The sequence below is a fragment of the Drosophila obscura genome, unplaced genomic scaffold (genome assembly GCF_018151105.1).
Source record: "Drosophila obscura isolate BZ-5 IFL unplaced genomic scaffold, ASM1815110v1 contig_73, whole genome shotgun sequence".
In the NCBI taxonomy this organism is placed as follows: domain Eukaryota; kingdom Metazoa; phylum Arthropoda; class Insecta; order Diptera; family Drosophilidae; genus Drosophila; species Drosophila obscura.
Genome location: NW_024542865.1, coordinates 4,130,880 through 4,151,958, shown reverse-complemented (window position 1 = coordinate 4,151,958; position 21,079 = coordinate 4,130,880). Strand labels below are relative to the sequence as shown.

Below are 21,079 nucleotides of genomic sequence, written 5' to 3'. Positions count from 1 at the left end.
CTGCTGTTGCTGCTGCTTCATGAGCACCTGATGGCGACCACGTGGCGGTGGGGCAATTGGAGCACCTGCTGCAACTCCCGGCGGAGTGTGTGAGGGAAAGAAATGCTGATGCTGATGCTGCTGTGGCGTTTGCTGCTGCTGTTCTGTTGTTGCTGTTGAGCCGGCGACGATTGTGCCTGATTGCCATTGGTCCCAGGGGTGTTGGTGGAGGAGGAGGAGCTTGAGCTGATGGTGGTGGGCACCGGTGACTTAAGGAACTCCTCCTTCTGCTTGATGGACTCCCTCAGCCGGATCATCAGGTCACTGTTCTCTGTGCTGCTGCTGCTGCTGGCAGCACCGTTGCCACCACCGTTGCCACCACCAGAGGAGCCTGCGGCGGCATGGCTCACATAGAGGGCCTGACTGAGGGCGCTGCCGGACTTTGATTGGCGTGCAATGGGCGTGGAACTGGAGGAGGTAGCCGTTATCGAGCCTGTTCCTGATAATACTGTTAGATTCGGCGGCTGATTGGCACTGAAACAAAACAGAAAAGAAAACATACAAAATGAGAGTAAGTTAAGGATAATAGTTTAATGGAGTAAGAGTAAGAGTTGGAGAGTGTTCTTATGAGTTTGTGTTTGTGTCTGCGTGTGTGTGTGTGTGTGTGTGTGTGATTCTCAATCACCTCCGCGTGGAATCGGGCAATTTATAGCTGCCGCTCTGTCCAAAGCAGTGCAGCACAGCATTCAGCACATATCCAGCCACTAAAAACAAATATATGTAGAGCTTATATCCAGCTAATTGTATAAATACCTAAGCATTTAGCTATGTATCTGCCTATCGAAGTGGTGGCGGCCCCAAACTGCACACAAATTTTTAGTTTAATTTGAATAAATTTCTGATATTACTTTGAGTTATATATCAGATAAATCAGCTGCAATCCACAGCACTCAATTATGATTTTACGGGTTCAAAAATCGTCACAGATTGTGCTTGAATTTAATTCGAAAATGCAAGGCAATTGAATAGATTTTTGACTTAGCCCCACACGTATTTTGGGTGTCCATCAGAGCACGCCTCAAACGAGACTCAAGGGAGACTCATAGAATACTCAAAGGAGACTCAAAGGAGACTCAAAGAAGACTCAGAGACTCAAAGGAGACTCAAAGAAGACTCAAAGGAGACTCTTAGAATACTCAAAGGAGACTCCTCAAAGAAGACCAAAAGTATAGTGTATTTTCGTCTGTGATTTCCTTGGCCGTTCCCCTATTTTTATCAACGAACCAGCAAACAGGCACCTGTTGTATCATCTTTAGAAGCCTTAGCCTTAGTTTCATGGCAAAAATATTTGTCAATTGAATCAGCGATCAGCGATCAACGACAATCATCGATCCAAGCGACTGGAGGGAGATCCAATTTGGCAGTCAACCAAATAGAGTTCCCCCCGTCAATGACTGCGAGACACTGTCACTGTCACTGGGAATGGGAATGAGAATGGGGCGGGCTCTGCTGTGGCACGTGCCATCAGCAAAGGGGTTTCGGTATGCAGATGGCGGAGGGTGCTGGTGCTGGTGCTGCTGATGGCGTGCTGTCGTCATACGATATACGATGGACGCATGCGCAATCCATACCGATCGAACGATCGATCGCACCGATCGTTAATGCTGGTCACGCTCTCTTCTTTAAGCTGATTGCCAAATTTTCGAATTCCGTTTTCATTTACACACTTTGAGGCCACCACCACCACCACCACAGCAACCACTAGCCAGCCACTATGGCACGCCCCCTTATTATTAATTTATAAATTTTATAAATTTTGCTTTTGTTTTGCACACTTTTCTATGGGTTTTTTTCACTTAGATATATATCTGAATGCAATTGCAATTTGCACTTCAACTCAAATCGTAATATGCTTCATGTTTTTTTTTTTCCTATTGGCTTCCGTTCAGACACCTCGACGGACGGGCACTGATGCAACTGATCGAACGATGGGGCAAGTAGAACGCTTCAAGTGTTTATCCCCCCCAACCGTTGCAATAGAAAGCAACAGATTTTTGCTTTGATGGCCAGTTGTGTTTGCCGGCCAGAAGCAGAAGCAAAAAAAAAACATTACAGGCGCCGCGCCCATCCCCATTCCCAAATCCCCCCGGGCGTTGGTAATCGCGCAAACTTTTAATTTCGCGACAGGCACCACAAGAAACTTCTGCATCTGCTTTTAGCACTTTTACACTTTTCATTTTACTTGCACTTCTGCTTTCGTGCGATAAATAAACTTTCACACACCCACCACACACCTCGATTAAAAGGGGGGTGGGAAAGCAAAGTTTTAGTTTGGCAAGAAATTTGCAGATAGAGAAAGGAAGGAAAGGAGAGAGAGAGAGAGAGGAGAGGAGTGGAGTGGAGTGGAGTGGAACAGCTAGGGTTCATGGTTGAGTCTAGTGTTTTATGGATAGATGCATAATGGATAATATGGATAATGCAAATTTGCAACAATTTCCCAACGCTTAAGGAGAACTCCACGAACGCATTGGCCAGTTGTTTGGCTCCGATTCTTATGGGTTCTTTTTTGAATGAGAATCAATAAAACGCAAGTTTTATTCTCACAATAGACTTAGAACTTATAACTCTGAATTATCCCCTAAAAAAGTGCTGCTGCAAACTCTTTCGATTTTTTAATTAAATAAATTTAAAAAAAAACTTTTTTTAATTATTATATTTAACACATAAAGTCAGCATTTAACCCAAGCAGAAACTTCGATTTAAATATCAAAATTGATCAGGAAACAAGACAAATTCGAGGAGACGAAACTGTTTTGGATTGCAACAGACAGGCAGACCTTCCCTTTTCCACCCCCCCAGCACCCCTTTAAAAGTATAGCTAATGTCATGGGCACAAGTGCAAAGTTCTTGGGTTTTTGGCGAACATGTGTGTATTTGTGAGTTTCGTTATCGGTCAGCCCTGGCCATGACCATGACAGATGGAGGAGGAGGAGGAGGAGGCAGCGGTGGAAGCGTTGGCCCCAAGGGACAGGCGAAAACCGAAACCCAAAGCCCCCAGGGGAATGAGGGGGATGCACATTCTGTATGCTCCACATCCCACACATTTAGGGGCACAGAGGGAGAGGAGAGGGAGAGGGTGGTGGTGGTACATAGGACCCAGGTATTACACGATTTTCCTATTCCGGCTCGTGTCAAAGCTAATGACCATGACCATGACCAGGACTCGTGGACTAGCACTGCACTCTCATCCACCCTCTCTCGCTCTCGCTCGGGCTTGGGCTCAGGCTCAGGGCTCGGGCTCGGGCTCTCTCTTTCGCTGCCCACCCACATTAGCATGAGTACAGTGGGACCTGGCCCTCAATAAACTGTGCAAAAAGCCAAACAAATTAGATTTAGCCGTGGGGCAGAAGCAGCAACATAATTCAATTTCATGCGACACAAGGATGCCAACAGAGTGGCAGGACACAAAGTGGAGGGATCTTAGGAGAAAACTAAAGAACGATAGAGCAGAGAGAGAGAGAGGGCCTGCGGTTATGCACTGGAAAATGGAAAATTAGTTTAACTATTCCCACTCCATCCTGCCTGCCTGCCTCACTTTCTCCACCTGCCCTCTCCACATTCTCTCTGCGTGTTTCTCCAGGTCTAGTTCTAGCTCTCTCTCTCTTACCTGAGGCCACATCAGAGATGGTGAAATTAAAGTTCAAAGTTCTATAAATAGTTGACAGGCCATCGTAAGCATGTGTGTGTGTGTGTGTGCGTTTGCTAGAAAGGATAGTTAATTCAATTTCGCTTTTAAAAGCCTTTCCTACACTCAAAACTCAACTCAAAAGCCAATGGAGGGGTAGCAGGCGAGAACGACAGACTACCGATGACGGTCAAGGTCAAAAGGTAATGAATAGAATTATCTCTGCGTCTCTCTCTCTTGTTGCTGTTGCTGCTGCTGCTGCTACCTGTCTCCCCTATTTCTCCCATATTTGGATCGTATTTCAAGTCGCAAAATAATAGAATATCGCCATCTCTGTCCCCACTGCATACATTTTCATAGCCTAGCTTTCAGGGCAGCGACAGCAGCAGCAGCAGCAGCAGAGGCAGTGACAGAATTACTAGTAGGAAGCTCCGAACAGCAGCAGCGGCAGCAGGAGCAAATAAGCAGCGGCCGAACAGCAGCAGAAGTAAAGTAGCAGCAGCAGAATGCAGGCAGAGTGGATCAGGCAGAGGACCATCAGCCGGCAGAAGAGAACAGCAGCAGGCTGAAGAGAGGAAGCAACAACTGCCGACAGAGTGGTAGTGGCAGAAATGCAGAGCCAAATTGCTGGCAGAGAGAGAGAGAGAGCGAGTGAGTGAGAGTCAGGGGGAACAGAAGAGCATGAGCAGATGCCGGCAGAATAACAGAACGCAGCGGGCAGAGAGTGAATCAGTGCGACGAAAAATGAGCTGGCAGGCAAGTGGGTGAGCGACTGGCAGAGCAGAGCGCTGCCAGCAGAGTTAGAGCAGCGCAGCAGCAGCCAGCAACCAGCAGGTAGCAGACAGCAGACAGCAGGCAGAGAAGCACTGCAGGAATAGGAGTAGTAGCCTGCTGCTGGCAGCGAAGCAAATGCAAGCAGCGATGGCAGCAGGTACTCGGCATTAACGGTAAATTCATTGGATCACAGCCCGAGAGCTTTTTGCCCCTCCAGCAAGTCAATGAGCATGGGTGTGCGCGTATCCGTATGTGTGTGTGTATTGGTGCGTGTGTGCACGCTTAAATTATAATCTATGCATAAGCTCCACTACACCCGCACAGGCAGCCAGCCAGCCAGCCAGGCCACTCAATTGACACGCGCACACCAAAGGACACACAAATAGGGCACAGCGAGGCGCGCCAGGGCTGGCCAAAATCAGATTAAGTTTACCAATTAGGTACCATAAAATACTCTCAAAAGAAATGAGATTTGTTTATTTATGGTTTCTGTGTGGGAGGAGACTCTTTCATCTTTGAGGCTACATTTTTTAATTCCCTGCACATTTCAAACTGCATAAAAAATCACATGGATACGCAGCTCCAAGCATACTCATATGTAATTTCCATGCTTTCTAAACTTATTCCGATTTTTGTTAATAACAAATAAAAAAAATTATGAGTAGCAAAATTCGTTTTCAAGTCTCTGAAAAACACTCCAAATATTCTAGGTAGAGAGGATCTGCTTTTTTTTTATTATTTTGTTTGATTTCACACCATTCTGGGGAAACATAATCTTCAGAAATACAATACGATATTTACGTATCTGGAAACTATTTCCTTGTCACAACATATTATAAGCCATGAGAACCCAACATGACATGAATACCGTTATAAACATACATACATATGTGGATATGTTTACAAATCTCCCAATAATAATAAATAAGAAACTGATATCTGGAACGATATGCCTGTGGAATTCGTTACCCAGCCACTAACCAAAGAAAAAAAAAAACTAAAATATTTGCATCCAGGCAGTGAGCCAGGGGGGACTGGACTGTAACAATAAACAAAACTCTTTCTCAAAATACCAAAACGATTCAACAATTTGCCGCACAAATGGACATTCCAGTTTGAAGCTGAATTTGAGCGTTCGTCAACAAATTGTGGGATCAACAGAATTTGATACAGGGCTGGGGGCTGGGGGCTGCTGGTTGGCAAATTTCACCTACGGAGGCGATATTCCGATATTCGCCACGAAATTCGAGACTCAATTTTATATTCATATAATTCTGACTTATCGGATAAATGTATGTATGTATGCATGTGTGTATGTGTGTTTATCTATGTAGCTATTCGTGTGCTCATGAATGTGCTGTGCATATGCGTATGATCCACCGAAGCATTGACACAAGTGTGACTCTTACATGTACGATTCAATTCGGTTCGATTTGATTCCGCCCCCAACACCACCATCCCCCACCACCCACCACCCACCACACATTCTAGCATTCTCACATTCTCATTCTCTGCCGTCATAAGCTCTTGCTCTCCCTTCTTCCTCTCTGCTCACCACTCTCTGTCTCCATCGCACTCTCTATATCTTCTCTCGCCACACACACACACACACACACCACACACCCATTTGTGTTGTTGTCTTATCGATGAAAGGCGGCAGCGGCAAGCGGTGCGAATGAGCTGTATCTGTATCTATAGAGGCCATACCACTCACTCACACGGATTGGCAACCCCACACACACACACACACACACACACACCACCCCCCTCTTCTGTTGCGTTCTCTCTCTCTCTTTCTCTCACTCACTCACTCATTTTCTATCTATTGCTCCCCATTCTGTTTGCCTCTCAGTTAGTGTGTGTGCGGAATTTCGCGCTTTATTGTCCGATTGTTGTATCTACCTCCCTCCCTCCTCTGTGTGTGCTGCACACTGAACCTATCCATTGTTGGGCCTCTTGCGCTCATTGTTGTTGCTTTTGTCATCGGTTATTGTCTGATTTGCGTTTTGCCAACGATTGCGGGACTCTCTTGCGACTCTTTGCAATTAACAAGTCATAAATAAAAAATTGTTGACACATTTGATAAGCAACAAAAGGGCCCAAAGGTGTGGTGCGGCCAGGGGGGGGCCGGGGGCGGTGGACAAACCTGTCAACAGCACACACATATGCACATATGCATGGCATGCATACACCCACGCTCTCTACCCCTTCCCATCCCGCTAACTCTTCCAACAATCAGATACTTGGTGTGAATGATTTTGATATCGATTTCGCTGCCGCTGCCGCTATTGAAACTGAGACGACTGCGTCAGCAGCAGGAGCAGGAGCAGCACTAGCGACGCTGCAACGACAGCAATTCCTCAACTGGCCCCCATTGTCCTTCACTCTGTACCTCTCTCCCCGCCTCTTTGGCTCCTTTCTAAAATCTCTAGAACAAAAAAAAAATGTACTGAGAGAGAGAGAGTGCTGAAGGATCAGCTGCTTATTGCCTGTAGGTAAAAGCTGAGATTGATAGAGAGAACAATTTGCAAAGCTTAGCCTTCGCTCCACTCTCATTCGCTCTCGTAACGGGATATGCATATGTGTGCATGATCACCTGCTACTCTGTCCCGCCATAACAAAAGATCAGCTGTGAGAGAAAGATAGACCTGAGGCAGATCCTCTCTCCCCCAAAGTATCGATCGGTATCAGTTGAGTGTGAAAGAGAGAGAGAGAGAGAGAGAGAGAGAGAGAGAGAGTATAAGATCAATATTGATCAGCTGGCTGAGTGAGAGAGTGCTTACGAAGATGATCACCAAATTGCAGCTTAATCTGCCATCACACTCTCCTCCACCCACTAAAGCGAACGAGAGAGAATACGTGCATGATCCCCCACTGAGAATGATGATCGTTTGCAACTGATTTTAACCATTTCATTCTAACCTTTTTTTCAAGAACGAGTTCTCTTGTTTGGCCGACATTGCAGAACCTTTATACATATATCCGTAGGACACTTCGCTGTAAATTCTACTGTCTGAATGAACGGACGGATGGATTTTTTTTTTATTTTTATTTTTTTTTTTAACAAAAACTTGAAACTTTTAAGATGTTTGAGTATAGCTGATTTTGGATATTTAACTATTTAAAAAAAAAATCTGGAATACAAAAGAAACAATAGTAATGACTGAAGATGATAATTTGTTCGATCAACTTAATCCAGTTAAAGATCGCTACGCTTTAAAGGTGAAAAAGTGTACACAAAGTTTCGAACACTATTAAGTAAATTTTTGATGTAAAAGATTCACTCAACAATTGATAAACAGTGGATAAAGTAGAGTAAAGAAAGAGTTGATTAATTCTACAATCATTGTTAGATTATTTCAAGCAACTGATGTCCATTCAGTCGGTAGGAATTCCAAGCGAGTGTTCATATGTATAGATCAAAATACACGATCTATCATTCGAGAACACTTGAACTTTTGATCTAATGATTTGTATATATATATATATATCTTTGATTCAAGGTCTCTGAAGCTGTTGGTGATTTCTTGTAGGATTTGTAGCTCCTCCACACTTTTTTTTTTGGTATTATTTATCACTTGAACAAACAAAAAGCAACCACTGCGATATTTGCATAGTATAATAAATCAAATAGTACAAGAAGAAATCTATGAACAAAAACAAATGGATAAACAACAAAAATAAATGCAATAAACTCACAAGAGATCAACCCCCCCTTCCCGCCAAATAAAAAGTTTATAAAATAATTTTAAAACATATAAAACAAAATAAGAAAGTATGGAAATGTACAACAAATATTTTGCTTGCCGCGGAATCACAAAATATGAAATCTGCGCGCTCTGCTTGCCGTCGTCGACTAAACTAAAGTACAGCGCAGAGTCCATGCAGCTTAACTAAAATCAAAATACAAAATAAGAAGAAGAAAAAAAAAATGAAAAAAAAAAATACAGAAATTGGCTTTGTGTGTGCATGTATGAAATTCATATTAAGCAGCAGAGGAGGCACCGCGACCGAGGACTGAGGCAGAAGCAGCAGTAGCAGCAGCAGCAGCAGCGGATAAACGAACCCGAGCAGAGGAGACACTGTCACTGCCAATGGGAAAGACAGGCAGAGGCAGAGGCGGTGGCGGAGGTGTAAGCAGAGACAGCGACATAGCAGAGCAGCGCAGAGTGGCGTGGCGTGGCATGGCATGGCGCAGCGCAGGCAGAGGCTCAGAGCTCAGGCAATTGAAAGTGGGCAGCGCACAACGAGCGTACGTATGCGACCCACCGGCTAGAGATGGGCGCTCGGGTCGGGCTATCATCATCGCGGAATCCCGAACCAACACGAGAACAGGAGGCACAACGCACAACGCACGACGCACGACGACGACACCAACCCACCCCAGCCCCCAGCACCCAGCACCGACTTCTATATACTCGTCGTAGCTCCTGCATTTCCCATTCCACTCTCATCCACTCGAACCCACTAACAGGTAAATTTGATCTACTTAATGCCACTCAAATGCTATTCAACAGATGAGGACGAAACGCACACACAAATTTTTTGGCAATTCATCAATCATCATTAAAATTTGTACCTACGCATGTGCATATGTGAAATGTGAAATTATATACAACTGCAGCTTGCAACATTTTTGATGATTTGTAGGCGGAACCTTAAAAGGTTTTAGGCGATCGTCCTTATATGTGACATACATATGTGTGTGTATGTTAAGGATCCATAGAAATGTTCATTTATGTACTCGTTGATTGATTGAAATATATAGTCAATAATAGGTACTCGTTCTTAGACAGGCGATGCAATATACTTGTACTCGCTCGTTAATATATGTACTCGTTGATATAGATACTCGTTGATTTATTTATAACTCGTTGATTCTAATAGATATGCAGATGTCCTAGATCCATCCAATGCAATAGAGATGCAATCATTTTGAAATGGCTGACCGGTATGAAAGACCTAACAGATGATCGAACTGGAATATATTCTCACTAAAAAATATTCTCGCTTACCAAATCATAGATCAAATGAGGATCATTTTGTTGGCTAAATTTTGAGCCATATTTTTACTTCCCCCGGGGCTCGTGCTCTCCCATTACTGCCCCATCTCTAGGCCATCGACTGATGCTCGCTCTTCCTTTTCCACTCATCTTCCGTTTTTTCTTTTTTTTTTTCTTCGTGATTTCTTTCTTTCACTCTGCTTGATTTTTTTTTTTTTTAAATATTTTATAACCAATAAAAAGATAAATAAATATTTTGAGTGGATGAAAGAGGAGTGTGACAACTGCCCACAGAGTGGGTTTATGCAGAACAACAGAAGGATGGGCGGGCAGTCGATATGCATGCGACATCCACTGCTCTCGCTCGAGAATCACTATCAGTGTCCACCGACTGACTGGCCAAATACTCGGCGCGTCGCATCCCAAGTACTCCTCCCTCCTCCCCCATTAACCTTGTTTATTTACTCGCCCAGCGGACGTGGGGGCCCAATGGATACAGAGAGAGAGAGAGAGAGAGAGAGACAGAGAAGGAGTGGAATGTGGTGCAGTGTGGAGTGGCAAGGTGTGGCTAGGGGTTGGAATATCCAAACAATCGAGCCACCCAAACACGGTATGGGGGGCGTATACGTAATGGTCAATGCAAAAACAAGTATTTAAATTTTGTCATAATGCACAGTGGTATACAAAGGAACCTAAAACTGTAACTGAAACTCTGTCGACTACAGAGACGACAACCTAACTATGTGCAAGGATTACTCGTTTTTACCTAGAATTCTGTCACCAGCACTAATGGAATTTCCGTCGAACTCGAAAAGCCATGGGCATGGCTTCGTAGGAGGTCTTCATTTCAGGTGAAAACCAAGCAACGATCTCTATACAAATTTAAGCCACACAATTGCCACAGTTGCTGAGGATGTCGAGTGTTGTTTATGTGGAATTTGCATTAAATAAATAGCTATTCATGGATAATTGCGATGCAAATTAAATGTGAAATGCAGTTGTGTTATTGGAATGGAATTTTCTGAGCTTCGAATTCATTTTAAAGAGCGAAGCGCTTTATGCAGGGCGGGAAACTAAGTGATGCGACATGCAGCATCACCTATCGGTAGAATAAGAGAACTGATCACTGATCAAATAATCAGATCAATCACAAAAACAAACAAAAAAAACAAAACACTGCCCTGATGTATTATTAAAAAATAACTTAAATAAATAAAGAATTCATGCGACTGAATATTCAATCTGAACAGTTGAAATACTCTCGACTGTATGGGGTTGACATATATTTTGTTGCACAAGATATACCGGCAGGCACGTGCAAGCACCACATCCACTGTGCGCGCACATGCATATGCACATGCCACACGCAATGGAAATATTGTTATGGGTTTTGCTCTTCTTCTGCTTTTTGGGTCGAGGGTGTGTCGACATTTTCGCCACCCATCAATCAGTCAATCAATCAATTGAGTTACAAGTGCGCAAACAACAAAAAAGAACCAAATGCACGCGGCAGGATAATGCGTTATAATGCGGTACAGTTGTGTAAGTACTCATAGTACCTGCACACCGATATATATTCCATATTGAAGGTCAACTTCTGTTTGGAACAGGGACGGGGTACAGGGTACAGGCAGCAGCAGCAGCGTCAGCGGCAACACCAACGTAAACCTTAAAAACAACAGCAGCAGCATATGCGCATATGATACGAATGCGAGTACAGCACAATATATATGTATGTATGTATATGTACAAACATCTGGTTTATAGCCATGTTAATAGATACTTACATACCTGTACTCGTTCGCATATACTTGGTGCCTCAAGTATTCGTTGGTAGTCAATAATTTACATAAATCAGCCACCCAACCTCCCACCTACCCCTTCCAGCCAAGACGAGAGGCTCTAGGTCTACTCAAAACTCAATCTGAACTCGTGTCTCAATTTCCATTTTAATCTTTAGGAAAAACATTTTAAAACACACAAGCACACACGTTCGGAACTATATAATACCTTCCTTAATAAGAATTTATTAACTCGTAATACACATTAGGCCAAATAGTAGTTCAATCTTTACTCTTTAATATCGATCAAAGGTTTTTTGGTTCTTGTTTTTCTTTATTTAGAGAGGATTAGTCGTTTATCAGGAACTGCCTCAGCCATATTTTTAAACTTGTAAAAACTCCAGCTGGATTTACGCTGCTAATCAATATTCCTTGTCATGCACACGACATATATTTTGTTTTTTTTTTTTTGTCTTCTCAGACAATTTTTGTTTTTTCGTCAAGATATAAATTTCCTAGCAGGGGGACCTGCACCTGTCCACCCCTCTAGTTTCTAGACGTTACACGACGAGTCGCTCGTAATGCAGCAGTGCACCTCGGTCATTGAAAATAAAGTCTCAAAAATCTCTTGTATCAGTAAAGCGCTTTCTACCGCCTGTTGTGCATCATCTCGGTTGAAACCAATACACCCTTGTGCTGCCAAGTGGAACAGAGGGTATGGGAATCTCTCTCTTTCTCTCTAGCGCGCTTTTGCCCTGCCTTCTAGCCTCCCCCTCATTGAGTGCGAATGGCGAAGTGTGTTGTGGTGTCTTGCTGTCTGGTTGCGTCGCAGCACACATCTCGATGAATGCATTCCTAAGCGTGGGCGTGGTCCTCCGTTATATTTTCCATCTCCTTTTCACTCACCTCAAGCCACCCACCCAGAAGCTGTACCATCGAAATACCGCCCGCCCACCTACAGCTGATAGCCGAATGAATTGACATATGTATGCGTTCCTTTGCTCTGCTGCTGCCACTGCTACTGCCACTGCCACTGCCACTGTTGCTGCTTCTGCTGCCTGCAGTCACTGCCTCTGTCAGCGCACTTCCGCTTCTCAATTTTCTGCCCGTCTGCACTGCCGGCTCTTATTCTGTTCTGCTCTGTTCGGCGGCAGTGTTTATTCTGCCTTCCTGCACTGCTTTTTCATCTGTTTGCACGGAGATTCGATTATAATCATTAGCATACAACAAGCACAGCATAAAAACGGCAAACTGGTCAGTCAGCCAGAAACATTGGACATTGTCTCATTCTCAATTGGGTATGATTATTTTACAAGTTTGTTGTTTGCACCTTCCACTGCCAAATTTCAACAGGTGAGTCGAAATATAGTTGCATTGTCCCTCGAGATAGAAACTAATCCCATAGCATTCATAATTTATGCTTGAGATCGCTTCTACACTGCTTCAACTGGTTCTAGTGCCTCCTTGTACTGCTGCTGCCTCTGGCAGATCCCACAGGTTCTTCGCTTATTCTGCCCTCTGATTTCCCCGCCTGTTCTGTTTCTTCTTCTGCTTCGCCCTGATGATCGTTCCATACAAAATTCAATTAAATTTGTCGTAATTATTTAACAATGGTGGAACAAGAGAGAGAGCGCGCGCGGTGTGTCGCGCGTCGGCAAGTCACAAAAAAAAAAACAGATATATACGAAAAAAAAATGCTATTCCCATTGTGTATTGTTCGGGCAAAGTACTGGGATTTTATCAGGGTGGGGGACGTGTTGGTGTCGGCGTCGGGTGTTGGGTGTCGGGTATCCATTTACACTCCGATATTTGTATAAGGTATTGCAGTGATTTTCCTCTTCTTCCAAGTTTTTTTCTCTCCCTCTCTCTCTCTCTCACCACCCTCCCCCCACCTATTTATTGATTAGTCAATGAGTTGTGTTATTGCTTTTGTTGCTGCATTTTTACAATATATGTATTAATTGATTTATTTATTCATATTCATATGCAACAACGCTGCGTATACGCAATGTGAGACGATGGCAGGGCCATGAGATTGTGACAAGGCGGGCACAGGGTTGCACAGGAGGGTACAAAAAATATTGTTCGCCATTGCGTTTTGCATATTAAAATAATTCTCAATAATTCATATGGGACAGCGACCACGGGGCCACAGAAATCTCATATGGGAGGAACGTCAAACTCAGTTTTAATGGACGTGTAAAATTATCAAGTGGCGAAAATGCAGCCGGAAAGAGAGTGAAGGGGGAAACGACAAGAAAATTAGACCAATTTCCATTCACCATCTGACGCTTTCTGAGTCATCACAGGAACTCGAACAGCAGGTGCCACCAATTAAATCTTTTACTTGTAATAAGTATGAAAACCCTTTGTCAGCATAGGCGAGGCTTTCGGAACTCAACAGATTGTAGATCGTTCCAAAAGATTTACAAATATTATTCATGCATTTTCGAGAATTATTACCGAATAATAAATAAATGAATATGAATGCCTGCGCTGGGATCTGTAAATCTCCTTTCATAATAGCTCTGTTCTCCATTCTACACGTTCTGTTGTTCTGGAGAAATTATGTTTTGCTAATCTATTACAGTTCTCTGTTGCCCTGCCTCACGTAATGTGTGCAGGGTAGAAAAATACAAATGATAATTTGAAAATTGCACATTGAAATTGTGCGGAGAGAAAAACGTGACAAAGTGCAGAGCAAAGAAAAATGTAAAGTATAAACAAACCAAGTGAGAGGAGACGGTAAAGGTAAAGGTAAAGAAGTTTAGAGCCCAAAGGTTAAAGTGATAACATGTTTAGGGTACGACCTTGTCCCCCCCATCCATGGTGAAACGACTGCAGCATTAAGTGGCGGCACAAAGCGACAGCCAAGCGGCTCTGACTTGACTTGCCCCTGAGAGCAACATGAGATAAATATTCCCCCTTTTTTTTATACACCAGAAATTTTTCGCTTTCTTTGTACCTTTAGTCCCAATCAATCTGTTGTTTATTCTTCAAGTAATTTCAATTGTTTTCTTTGTGGCATTTCCCCCTTAATTAACCCCAAGAATTGATTCCAGTTTTTCGTTCCGTTTATTTTTTTTTTTTTTGGAGCCAGGAATTGAGGAATTGCTTGATTTTCAGACGTCACACTACATTTGCTATATCGAATAAAATAAAATATAAGAGAAAATATGCATGGCATATAAATTTTCATTCCGTACAGATACAATGGGAAAACAATGGTTGGGGCAAAAATGTATGACAGAGGGACGAGAGATGAATGAAATGAGATGAGAATATTTCGTATGAACAGAAATTCTGATGACGGAATGAAATCATCCAAAAAAGACACAGACTCACCCCCCACCATACCCCTCGCATATTTTGTTGGGTTTTCCATATTTTATATGGCGTGAGTGGTGTAGGGGGCAGGGTGGTTGGGTGTCCCCCTTATCCCCAATATAAATTAAGGCCACAGAAAAAACAAAAACAAAAAAAAAACTGGACATTATGGCGGGATAGGCGGGACAGGGTAGCCGGGACAGGGTAGGCGGGACAAAACAGGGTTTTGGGGTTTTTGGGCTGGGGTCTGATGCATTGGGCACAGTTTTCCACATTTGCAAATTGTCTTTAATTATTCGCATTGTTCGTTCCGTTCTGTTCTGTGCCATTCCGCTCCATTCGTTGGTTTGTGGTTCATTATGCGGTTATGACATTATTAATGTCATTTAGTTCATCAGCAGCTTGAATTTCCCTGCTCTTTGCCTCTGCTTTTCTCTGTGTGTGTGTTTCCCTTTCTCTCTCCCTCTCCTCATATTCGTATCGTACCCAGAGAAGCCGAAAAACATTTCTCGTGTCTCATTGAGAGTTTTCCACTTAGTTATTTGCTTGTTTCTGTTTCTGTTTCAGTTCCAGCTGATTTGTTTTGGCCTCTTTTTTCCTCTTCAGGTTCCACATGCTCCGCAGTCAATGGACTTCAATCGCCATCCATAAATCACGCATCACAGACAACGCAGAGGAGTGGGGCACACGGATTGGATGCCAAGGATCACATTCACAAAGTTTGTTTCCATTTTCACATGTCTCACTCAACAATATAGAAATCTAAACAATAATTGCTTTGTATTTCAGGCATCTTGCCAGAGGATGGCTTGACATTTCCATTACAACACTGAATGCAGAAATATTTGTAAATAAATCTTCAAAAGGAAAGATCGTAAAGTATCCCATGAAACTGGAACCTTAGGGCTGAAAACATACACAAAAGAGGTGCACAAAAATCTAACATCATGCCACACTGACCAGACTAAGAACGCAACCCTTCATGAATTCACAGTCGAATATAAAATCAGTGGCACTTGGAAGACCCAACATGTGACTACTGAACCGACACCGAAGTGCATGTGTGCAAAGATAATTCTAAAATATCAAGATGCATAAATTTCAATGGTACATTGAATTTTTTCGGTGTGTAAATGGCTCTCCTAAAATGTTCTTTTGTCAAGAATTGAACCTGCCATACCATTACCTCCCATGAAACCTGGCCTGAATCGTCAATGACAGTGTCCTGGTGGGTTGTGGGTACATTTCGGACTTTTGGCGATTCAACTATCCAGCTACAACAATATGCAATCCCCACTTATTTAATTCTGTTTCTTGTTTGTTATTATTTAATTATACAGAAATATTCAAAATTTCGTTTTATGTTAATTCTGGCCAACAATTATTCAATAATTTCTTTATTATTCGGAAATGTTCAGCGTGCATTTAAAAATCTAAAATGTCAATTACAATTTGTAACTAAATATTTGTCAATGCAAATCAAAGACCAAGGAAAATTTACTGCACTCTAGAAACGGTGGCACATTGCCACACATCCTCCTTTTCTCTGTAACAGTTCTGTCTGTGTCTGCCTCCTATCATATCGTTGAGCTGGACATAAGCAATTAAACATTAAGCACACCCTTTTTTACATCAATTCACCATTTATTTCCCCACAAATAATTATTGAATTATTTTCTGTTGTTTCGAAATTCGGGAACCAAGTAGTCCTTGCCAAATATTTCATAGTCACTTTAAAAGGGGGAGTTTGTTTGTCTCTGTCTCAAGCTGAACAACGAAAATTCAGATACAAAAAGGAATTATATATTTTACAAAAAACTAAACAATTTTGTAGCAACCAAGCAACAAGACTCAACGGGATTTTTTCTCTGTCTCAACCTGAACTAAACAACAGTTCATATACAATCAGGTATTTGAAATTTTTGAAATAGTTAAACAATTTTGCAGCAACCAAGCCTCAACGCCTCTCAACAGTCTGCACCGCCTCAACCGCCAAAACGGCAGCTAGCTTGTCTCTGTCCCTGTCTCAATCTCAAAAAAAGGAATAATATTACTTTACAAATAATTGACCAAATAGCCACCAGCAGGTAAGGGAAATCAATCAAAATATTTACACCATTTAATAATGTGACTAATTTCCATTTTGTTTTTACAGTGGAACCCACTCGCAATATGATTGATTTTAAGAAACGTGCTGACAAGATTCGCGTTATATGCAATGCGATATATAACGAACCGTTCGTCTGGGACATTATCAAGAGCTACGCTTTCTTTGCGGTAGCCATACCCATTGCCAAGTCTTTTGATGGCGTAATGATACTGCCTTAATGATTAGTTCTCAGTTCACGTTTATGGGTTAGGAGTTCTAGCTTCAATCCGTTGGGTTTTTGCATCGAGACATTCGACAGATCGAAATTGATTAGTTAAGCAAACATTCGAAAATATTTCTGTATCAAAATTGTTTCGATGGCGGCACGATGGGCATCAGACCTGGTTTTGGATTGGATTGGTAGCCCCTAATTTAATATCTAATATCTTCAGGTGAGGATTCAATTGTTAAGCCAAAATCTCTGTCTAATTTTTTTCCCTTTCGCTTTTTTTTTCGCAGCTGAAATTCTTTGTTTGTTTTTGAATGTTTCGATGTTTGAACCCCATTAAATCAATTAAATCTATTCGCCAATCGATATTAATTGCATTTGTTTTTTTTTTTTTCTTTTTGTTGTTGTTCTAAAAGCCTTTCCCAATCACATAAATTAATCTGTTTCTAGATTCAAAATTAGCTTTGATCGATCTTTTCTTTTCTTTTCATTTCATTAACACACCCGACCCGTTGCTCGAGGGGAAAAGTTTATTGACTTACCGCATGAAGGCGCCACTGCTGCCGCCGCCAGTGGAGAGCAGCTGATGCTGTTGATGATGATTATGATGCTGCTGCTGCTGCTGATAGAGATGCTGATGAGGATGCTGACGCAGGCCAAGGGCCATATCTCCGAAATCAATGCTACTGCTGCCGCCACTGAGAGCCGGATGACGATGATGATGATGCTGCTGCTGTTGCTGCTGCTGCTGCTGATGATGATGATGATGACTCATGGAGGAGACGACTCCTCCGCTGTTGGTGCTGGTTATGCTACCAGATCGACTGCCGCCATGCAGGGACGGTGCATGTCCATGTGAAGGATGTGATTGAACAGGATGCGGATACGTGTGCGTATGCTGATGCTGGTGCGGCGAGGATGCCGGCGATGATGTGGCAGCCACAGCGGGATATGAGATCAACTGTTGCTGCTGCTGTTGTTGTTGTTGTTGTAGTTGTTGCTGCTGCTGCTGCTGTGGAAATGTGGATTTGTGGATTGTGGAGGCGGTGGAGGCATTGGTCGTTCCATTGGCCAGCAGCGTATGCCCGTGCCCGTGCCCGTGCCCATGCCCATGCCCATGCGATGGCGAGTGCGTTGACATTGTCAACCGATTCGATTCCGGCGTATGGGCAATGCTCGTATAGTGCTAACGAGAGCGAGATAGAGTGAGTTAGATAAGGGGCAATAGATTAGATATATTATATAATATAATATAATATACTATAATATATATAATATATATCCTCTTCTTACTCACCATTTGTAGCACATCGCATTCCTTGGGTACAACGTGCAGCGTGAGCACCGCCGGCGTTTGCTTGATCATCGAAACGATGGTGCTGTAGGCAATGCCAGCTATCGGCTGATTGTTGACCATCAGCACACGGTCGCCCGTCTGGAGGTTCGCATAGTGGGCCGGTCCGTTCGCCTGTACCTCTTTGATGAAAATGGTCTCCATCGCTTTCACCTGGTATGGCGGCAGCGATGTCGGTGATGTTGGTGGCTCCATTCCGGCAGCGCTGTTGCTGTTGCTATTGCTGTTGTTGCTGTTGCTATTGCTGCTGCTGCTGCCGCTGTGGCTGTGTCTGTTGCTGTTGCTGCCACCTCCAGTGGATGCTTCCTACACACAACGACAACGAAACGAAGACCAAAAAGCATTACAGAAAAACAGAAAGAAAACAACAACAACAGTTTAAGGCACATAAATCGTGAATAAAAAGCAACAACAACTACAAAAAGCATTCACCCAGGAGAGCGTATAGCGCGCAGAGAGAGAAAGAGAGAGGAGAGCCCAGCCGAACCGAACCGAGCCAAGCCAAGCCCCAACCGTTTGGATTAAACGAGTGATCAAGAGAGCGAACTACTGCTGCTGCTGCTGCAAACACGTAAAGCCTTCTGCCAACACTTTTTCAACGATAAAAATCCAATTGAAATGGCCAAGCATAATCCATCGATTAAAAATAGCAAAAGATTCTCATAATTTCCATTATTATTTTGGTTCTTTTATTAAAGAAAAAAAAAAAAAAACAATTAAGCAAAAACTCTATCAGACTACAAAAAAGCATCGGTGAAAAACTGAACGTGTACAGGCATCTTAAAAGAGGTTCGGGCGAGCGAAAGAGCCAACAAGAGCGGGCTATGATTTTTAATATTAAAACAAAAACCAACAACAAAAATTAAAATGAGCCAAACGCAAATTAGTGGGGAAAAAACAACAACAACAAAAAGGCGAATGAAAAGAAATATGAATTTAAGCATGCATTCGGCACCAACGAAGAATCGAATACCCTTTCCCATAAAATAGAAAACAAATCGAAAAGTTTCTTTTTTACATTTTTTCATCCATTTAAATATTATGGCACTTTTACTTTGTCTTGCCTCAGATCATTTATTTAGCATAAAAACAAAACAAAAAACCCTGTTGAATATTCATTCATCCAAAAAGCATCCTCCAGTGCCGCACAATATGGGCAAACCGAACACAAACCTCTTGATAAACCGCGCATGCTCGATGCTGTAAGAAATCGTCGCTCGCAAATAAAAAGCAAAAAGAAAGCAGCAAAAAAAAAAATAGTCGCAATTTGAATAAGTCGCGCGTGCGCTGCTGCCGCTCACGTAACGCGACAGAGCGCGACGTCGTCGTCAGAGGCGGCAGAAGACTTTGTGTTCCCCATTGAAAGTTTACTCCCTGTAAGCCTGTTTACTCTCTCTCTCTCTCTCTGCCGCTCTCTGCCTCACGCGCCCTCTCTGTCCCACTGTTTTGCTGTCACACGACATTTGCATGCGGTAAAGCAACAACAACAGCAACAGCAACAACAAAAAAGCAAAAGTGGACGGGCAGCAGCAGTCGGATGACTAATTGCACCTCTCTGCTTGACCGGCGCGCCAGCGCAGTCAGCGCTCTCTTTCACTCACTCTCTTTATTTTACTCTCTCTCGTTTCCTTTCGCAAGGTCTGATTTCCCCCCTTTTCCAACCCCGTTGTTTCTCACCTGTGACCAGCTGGTGACGCCGGCTGACGCTGCCGCCGCCGCCGCCGCTGCGTTGGCATCATCTTCCGGTGGATAGGCAATAAAGTGACGCAGCGTAAAGCCGAAGCCCTGATTCGGACGCCTTCGTATGACAATCAGCTTCGGCTGTATGGATGAGGCGGCAATTGCGGCATTATTAGCCGCCGCCGCCGCTGCTGCTGCTGCTGCAGTCGATGGTGTGGCCACCGCCGACGCAGCCTGCGCCGCTGCCTGTGCCGCTGCAGCTGCGTTCGAGTTTTGTAACATTTTGCTTCTGCTTCTGCTGCTGCTGCGATTGCGTTTGGTTTTTGTTTTTCTTTTTTGTTGATTGGATTTCTCTCTTCCCTCTTTTACTCTCACGGCTGCCTGCCCGGTCGGTCGGTCGGTCTGCCGCTCTCTTTAGGCTGGCCTCTGCTTGGCTGTTTCTGCGGTTTTGGTGATTTTCTCTGTTTTATTTTGCTGCTTCTTTCTGCTGTTGCTTTTGCTCTGGCATTTGCTTTTGATTTGTTGTGCGCTTTTGCTTAGGTGCTGCTCCTCAACCTGTTGTTGGCCCGTCGTTGCCAACCCTCCTCATTTGTGGGTGGGAGGGGTATATTGGCCCTGGCCCTGGCCCACCGCTGCCACTGGCGCTGCTCCTACTATTATTATTCTTCCTTCCTTTCTTCCTCTTTGGCTTTTAGCGTCTGAGATCCGTTGCAAATAAACGGCGGTTTGGCGCCACGAGGCCCATCGTAGCGCTGCATATTATCATATTTACTTTCCCTAGAATAATTTTTTGCATTGCTTATCCCATGGATCCCCAATGGTTTAGTCGGATCTGAAAATAGTAATTAATGTAATTTTGTGATTAACAAATAAATAAATATGGAAGATCTATTGTAATGTAATAAATACAATGGTACAAATTTTAGATAAAAAAAAAGATACCTCCAGAAAAAACAGAAATGGAACTCAATAATTCAAAAGAAACTGCTGAAGCAAACCTATAATAATGCTGCTGGAAAATCCCACTTAAAAGCCCAAAATGTCATGTGGTAAGTATTACCTACCAACCAAAAAAAAAAAAAAATAATAAAAAATAAGTGAGAGATCAGTAAACCCTAGAAAACAAAAATGTTTAGTTTTTGGGGGGCGGTTTCTGTGTCTGTGTCATGCGATTGTCT

General features: G+C 43.1%; 3 protein-coding genes across 3 annotated transcripts; 1 reads left to right on the top strand and 2 right to left on the bottom strand.

Moving 5' to 3' along the window:
• Positions 1 to 6: 6 nt before the first annotated feature.
• LOC121405002 (osteocalcin 2-like) lies at positions 7 to 8,744 on the bottom strand. Its single transcript, XM_041595499.1, has 3 exons — positions 8,505 to 8,744; positions 665 to 792; positions 7 to 513 (listed from the first exon to the last, which is right to left on the bottom strand). Exons 1-3 carry the CDS (start codon positions 8,742 to 8,744, stop codon positions 18 to 20), a joined length of 864 nt encoding a protein of 287 aa, XP_041451433.1. The 3' UTR covers positions 7 to 17.
• Positions 8,745 to 12,632: 3,888 nt separating this feature from the next.
• On the bottom strand, positions 12,633 to 20,523 carry LOC111065390 (ell-associated factor Eaf-like). Its single transcript, XM_041595620.1, has 3 exons — positions 19,899 to 20,523; positions 18,165 to 18,527; positions 12,633 to 18,053 (listed from the first exon to the last, which is right to left on the bottom strand). Exons 1-3 carry the CDS (start codon positions 20,181 to 20,183, stop codon positions 17,406 to 17,408), a joined length of 1,296 nt encoding a protein of 431 aa, XP_041451554.1. The 5' UTR covers positions 20,184 to 20,523; the 3' UTR covers positions 12,633 to 17,405.
• LOC111065392 lies at positions 16,281 to 17,233 on the top strand. Its single transcript, XM_022353537.2, has 4 exons — positions 16,281 to 16,458; positions 16,524 to 16,636; positions 16,705 to 17,090; positions 17,158 to 17,233. Exon 3 carries the CDS (start codon positions 16,722 to 16,724, stop codon positions 16,875 to 16,877), a length of 156 nt encoding a protein of 51 aa, XP_022209229.1. The 5' UTR covers positions 16,281 to 16,458; positions 16,524 to 16,636; positions 16,705 to 16,721; the 3' UTR covers positions 16,878 to 17,090; positions 17,158 to 17,233.
• Positions 20,524 to 21,079: the final 556 nt, after the last annotated feature.